Here is a 5,807-nt window from a genome sequence, read left to right as displayed (position 1 = left end):
CGTCCCAGGGAGCGCAGGGGCTTTTTCTAACCGTGCCCCGTCGGCCTGCTCTGTTCAGTACCGACCGTCTGCGGGGTTCACGTGGCCCAATCGGCAAAGTTTCTTTGGAGATCCAGCGTCTCTGATTCCCGGATCTTCAGCCTCACCCGGAGACCCCACGGTTACTGCCCTGCGATCCCCTGATGGAGCGTCGGGATGCGCTTTCTCTCCGAGTGCCCCCGGGGGTGGAGGGAGGGAGGTCTGTTTCGGGACTAAATGGCAATCACAGCTCCCGCAGGGCTCGGAGGGACGAGCTCCCCGCCCACCCCGCGGCCCCGGCCCCGGCCCCAGCCAGCATCTCGCGACTCCATCTCTGGCTCTAAACAAGAACAGGGGACCGAGTCCGCGTTCACACGGAAAATTATGCCGGCTCCAGCGGCGCGTAAAATTGATGTGAACCGAACGATGTGGGATCAGCGTGATCCTCCCTCTCTCGTCTCAACAGGGGTTTCGGCGCGTTACACAAGGCCGAGCTTGTCTCTTTAAGGAGACATTGGACCCTAATTAGTCCGCATTCCTGGCGCGGCTGCGGAGCAAGGGGCCGAAGGTGTCTGGGTTGGGAGATGGGTGGGCGGGAGGACGAGACTCGGAAGGAGATCTTCTGACCAGCCCCAGGCTCACCGCCCCCTCCACCCTCTTTATTTTGCCGCCACCACCGCCACCAACACCTAATTCTGAAGATGCAGCCAGGGCAGCAGCAACAGCAGCAGCCGCGGATTCTCTCAGCCCCACGTTACTTTGATTGACAGCTGAACAAATGTTTCCCCGGTTCGAACGCTCGCGCTAAGGAACGTCAGCCAAGGCGAAGCTCCGCCTTGGGCGGGCCATCTCCGCCCCGCCTCCGCAACCTCATTCCTCTTCGTTAATTGGTCGGAGCTACAGGCGACGCCCGGCCCCCACGTGGGTTTCAGCTGGGTTGGCTCCTCCCCGCTGGCTTGCCATTTGTCAGCAGTGAAATGATGGGCACTAACACAGAAGGGCGATTAATGTTCACCCACCTCTGATTGGTTGCTGGAGACGCCTACCGCAAAGGGAGTGGGCGGAGCGCTTGGAGAGCGCCCCAGAGCGCTCGCGTGGCGGGCCGGTGATTGTAGTCAATCTGGCAGTATTTTCAGGCAGGGTCGCCCGGGGCGGACTACATCTCCCGCGATGCTCCACGGCCCCCTCCGCTGAAGATTGTGAATATGTATCAGAATGTTAATGATTAGCTGCTGCTAAATTTGGTCAAAGAAGTCACCTACACAGAGCGTGTTGTTAGAGCTGTTCTGAGCGGGTGTTTGGGTTGTTGGCTGCTTTCTTCCCCATTTCTCACACACTTGTATATTATTTTGAGGTGGTGTTCGCAGAGTTTGAAAGGAGAGAGAATTAAAAAAAAAAAAAAGCCGCAAGCGTTTCACTCTTTTATTTTTATAATCCCCTTCAATTTGGGGTTAAAAAAAAGACAAGAAACAGGAAGGAAGAAAAATAAGGAAATGAGATGTGGTAAAAGAAGCTAAAAGGTGCCTTTTAAAAGATCGTTGCTGTGAAGTGAAAAAAAATCTCCAGAGAAACCAAAAAGCACCGCCGAGACCTCTTCCGAACCAAAGGAGTTTGTGTTTGCTTTTAGGGAAGAAGAAGATCATTCATTCGGAGGAATAACAACCAATTAAAAGACAAATAAAAAAGTTTGGAGTGGGACGCAGAGCGAGCGAGCGGCGCTGCCGGCGGGCGGTGGGGCGCGGAGCTCGCACTTTCCCGGCTGGGTGAGCGGCGGCCGCGGCGCCGGGCTCGGCGGGTGCGCCTCGGCGGAGCTGAACGTCGGAGCGTTGCCTCGGGAGACGCGCGCCGGACAATGCCCGCGGCGGGCCAGTGACGCCCGCGGGGAATGCGGAGCGGCCCGGCTGCCGGCACCCAGCCGCCGCCGCGCGTTCCTGCCGCCCGTGTCACGCGAGACCCGGCGGGGGCCGGGACCGCCCGAGCCGCCCCTCAGACCGAGCCGGCCGCCTCTGCCGCCGCGGCCGCCTCCTCCTCGGGGCCATTAAAGCCAATGAGCCGCGCGCCTCTGCCGAGCGCAGCCAACTAAATCGGCTTGGATGATTCGCGACCTGAGCAAGATGTACCCGCAGACCAGACACCCGGTGAGTGCGGGCAGCGGGGCGCGGGCTCGCCGGGCGCTGGGGGATTCCTCCGCGTCCCCCCTTCGCACCGAGTTGTGTCTTTTGGCCGGAGGGGCGTGGAGAGCCGCCCGAAATCGGCGCCCCGCGTCGGGAGCCGCCCGCCAGCCATCACCCCCAACCCCCGGCGTGGTGGCCCTCGGAGGGGGTGCGGAGAGGCAATTGAGTTGTAGCCATTTTCTTATTGTTGTCTTTGAAGCCCCTGGAAGCCGCGCCGAGCCGTTTGCGGTCCCCGCGCCGCGACTCCTCGGGGGGGGGGGGGGGGGGCGAGCGATGAAGGAGGCGCGACTCCGCGCCCGGGCGGGGAGGGCGCCCTCGGCGCGGCGCGCTGGGCTGGCTGCGGCTCGGAAGTGCGGGGCGCCGGCCCCTCGCGCCGCGGGCCCGCGGGGGAGCGAGCGAGCGAGCGAAAGAACGAGCCGAGAGGGTGGCTGCCGCCCCCCTCCTTCCCCGGCCTGACCGCAGCCCGACGCCATGGCGCGGGTACCCCGACGGGCCAGTTTCGATTCCTGAGGAGGGAGTGGGGGCGGCGCGCGGGTCCCTGGGCGCCTGTCTTTGGCCGGGGAGGGGAGATGGGGCTCGAACCCTTGGGGTCCGGGGCGCGGAGGGAGGGCTGCGGGCGGGAGTACGCGGAGGCCCGGGACCACCTCGAAACCAGCCCCTGTCTGGGCTGTTGGGCGCGAGGAGGGTTGCGGGAGGAGAGTTTTAATCGCTCTTTGCTTGCGTGCGCGATGACCCCCCCAACTCCCCGCTAACGCCGCGTGGTATGTTTTCTCCGTCTCCCGCTTCGCCTGTGATGTGGGCTAATTAAATATTTTATTGTTGTTCTTCAGGCACCGCATCAGCCTGCTCAACCCTTTAAATTTACAATTTCCGAATCCTGTGATCGGATTAAGGAAGAGTTTCAGTTTTTACAGGCTCAATACCACAGGTAACGATATTGACTTTAGCTGATCCTCCTGTTTGCTTAGCTCTTGTCTCCCCCACAAATACACACAAACACCCTCCTCCTTTTTTGTGGGGGCGTCACAAAGGTATTATTATTTTTTTTTCTCGGTGGGCAGAAAGGGCAAATCAAGGCCTCCTTCCTTAGGCAGGTGTAAATAATTAAACATTTCTTTTTTCTACCCTAAATAAAAAGAAGGCAGAACAATCGAAACTGGGGAGACTTGGAAAACGCTGAGGCCAAACTTTCGATATTGATTTATTGGGGCCAGGAGAATGAAAGGTTGGGGAGATTCTGAGGCCTTTTGACATCCTTGGTTCTTTATTACTCCGGACTTGGTTCCTTCTCACTTCTTTCTGCCATTCCACTGAAGAGCTGAGAGCCCAGGGAAGTCGGAGTGGGCGATTTCATTACTTTTATGCTGAAAAAAAGTTTTCATCTTATAGACGATTTTTAGACTTAGGGTGCCTTTGAGACATTTTTCTTTGGCTGGCTTTTTAATGATGCCTAATTCTTATTTCATAAATACAAGAACCAAAACAAGCCACTGAACCCGATTGACACTTTGCCCCTGGGTGGTGGTATTCCACTTGTCTGTGTGTTTTGGAGGGAAAAAAACAAGACATCATTCATAAGACATGCTTGATTCGTATTTCCATTAATCTGTTTGTAGAACATTAAAGAAACTCCCTTGTGACATTTTGGAGGACTTATTTGTGCTTGTATGTGCAGTCATTATTGAGGTTTATTTTCGTGTTTGTTTTATTAAGTGAATATTCAATTCTGGAGGAAGTTCCTGAATTAAACTGATTAGAGGATTTGTTTCCTTAAAACTTAATTAAAAAAAAAATCCTAAAAACAAAAACCACGTATACGATCCTTATTGAAGGGGCAAGTCCAGACTGGTTCCAGTGACCCCCTTCCTGAACTTCCCTTTCCATAATGATGGGGGTATTTATTTAAGATTGTTGATTTAGTTGTTTTTAAGTGAGATTTAAAATATGTGTTTAAAAGTTGAAGGATGTAAGTTAAGATCATTGTACTTAGTATCTTATGTCTTGAACAGTCTGAAGCTGGAATGTGAGAAACTCGCCAGTGAGAAGACAGAGATGCAGCGGCATTATGTCATGGTAAGAAAACCATGTCACAGATTCAAAGTGCCTATTAGTTTGGAATACCAAAAACAAGAATACGTTTAAATTGCTGGAGGCTGCAAGATAGATCAGTCACCCTGCCAGTGCAGTTGAAGTTGTGGGAATGTGTCTGTTAGCAACCTGTAATTCTAGAATGTTATTACCTGCCTTTGACAACTGGCTTTGATTGGAATTTTCAGAAAGTTCAGCCACATGGGGTATAATTTTCTGTGTTTTCTTTTTACAGATAGAAAAAAAATAAAAACAAAACCTCGTTTGTTTGTTTTGTTTAGTCACAAGCAAAAATGTTTCTGTGTTAGTGGTTTTCTTTGTTGTTTTATTGCTCTTGCTCCAAACAACTTTAGCCAGTTTTTCTGTATGCTGTTAACATTTTAATGTCTTATTTCTTTGAAAAGGAGTGATGGATAAGGAAAGACAGCAGACCATTTTTCAAATTTTTTTCTCTTTATGTTGCTATTACGTTTATATTTGCGTGTTTTCAATTTCTGTAGTGTTATATTGGTTTGAGGAATGTTGTAGTCTCCTGTATAACTGATTTATTCTGCCAGAATTTCTATGCCAGTTATACTACACATTCAAAAAACCAGATCTGCCTTTACAGAAGTATCATGAAGCATATTTTTATGATTGTCCAAGAAAGCTCCAGAATAACCCACTCATTTATTTTCTATCTAGCTTTTTTGCTTTAAATATGTGAATATGAGCAGTATACTAACAAATCAGAAATCAAACTCTTAAGTAGCATCACCTTTTCCAACCTTCCTTTCAAAACATCAGCGTTTGTATGAGACATTCTTTGCTGTTAACTTGCCTGCTGTGCCTAGGAATTAAGAATCCGTAGGATACCAAATTTTCATCAGACTTTTTTGATGCATCTGCTTGGGATGTATAAAGACAACTGGAGATGTTAAGAATGCTGTGTTTGAATTTAATTTTTCTTAGTTTTGTGAGTATTCTCTTTGAATTTGTGTCTTAAGGTGGTTAAAGATAGCGATGGGTTGTTGATTTATTGGCGTAGGTTATATGAAGATATTGGTTTAGGTGAGACTTTTATGTTTGTTTCAGATTTACTTGGGGCATTTTGAACAAACTAGGGAGATTGTTTGATGAAAGTCACGCATTTAATTGCTTTTCCTTCTTTGACAGTATTATGAAATGTCCTATGGGTTGAATATAGAAATGCACAAGCAGGTAAGTTATTTTTTTATAACCATTTTAAATGACAGTAATACTGGTATACTTTGAAAAGAAAATTGTATTTTTTTGCAGTTTTATTCTGCAAGCCGTTGTGGCTACCTGTGTTTAAAAAACTGGGTAGTGAAGAAAATGCTGTTTTTTCATGTGTGGCTCCCCATCTTTCTTTCATATTATCCTAATTTTTATAATTTAAAAATGTTATTTTAAAAAGTCAATACATATTAAACTTTGTACACTTTCAAAAGCAGGATGCTAAATTTTAAAATCCTCTTGTTATTCTGAAAGAGTTGCTTTATGTATTCTGGGCATTGCAAACTTGTC

The 5,807-nt window shown here is 49.5% G+C and overlaps 1 protein-coding gene across 1 annotated transcript; it reads left to right on the top strand.

Moving 5' to 3' along the window:
- The first annotated feature begins 1,089 nt into the window (after nucleotides 1-1,089).
- On the top strand, nucleotides 1,090-5,544 carry LOC115896027 (transducin-like enhancer protein 4). Its single transcript, XM_030926505.1, has 4 exons — nucleotides 1,090-2,156; nucleotides 3,023-3,120; nucleotides 4,202-4,265; nucleotides 5,436-5,544. The coding sequence occupies exons 1-4, from the start codon at nucleotides 2,112-2,114 to the stop codon at nucleotides 5,532-5,534; spliced, it is 306 nt and encodes a 101-aa protein (XP_030782365.1). The 5' UTR covers nucleotides 1,090-2,111; the 3' UTR covers nucleotides 5,535-5,544.
- Nucleotides 5,545-5,807: the final 263 nt, after the last annotated feature.

The sequence above is a fragment of the Rhinopithecus roxellana genome, unplaced genomic scaffold (genome assembly GCF_007565055.1).
Source record: "Rhinopithecus roxellana isolate Shanxi Qingling unplaced genomic scaffold, ASM756505v1 contig4454, whole genome shotgun sequence".
Lineage (NCBI taxonomy): Eukaryota > Metazoa > Chordata > Mammalia > Primates > Cercopithecidae > Rhinopithecus > Rhinopithecus roxellana.
Note: the sequence above shows the minus strand (reverse complement) of the source record. Positions and strands in the feature narration are given on the sequence as shown.

Excerpts from the sequence above, each read along its gene's own strand:
- LOC115896027 (XM_030926505.1), top strand. The coding sequence starts at position 2,112 with ATGATTCGCGACCTGAGCAAGATGTACCCGCAGACCAGACACCCG. Across the intron at positions 3,121-4,201 it reads TTACAGGCTCAATACCACAG|TCTGAAGCTGGAATGTGAGA; the intron begins GTAACGATATTG and ends TGTCTTGAACAG. Across the intron at positions 4,266-5,435 it reads TGCAGCGGCATTATGTCATG|TATTATGAAATGTCCTATGG; the intron begins GTAAGAAAACCA and ends CTTCTTTGACAG.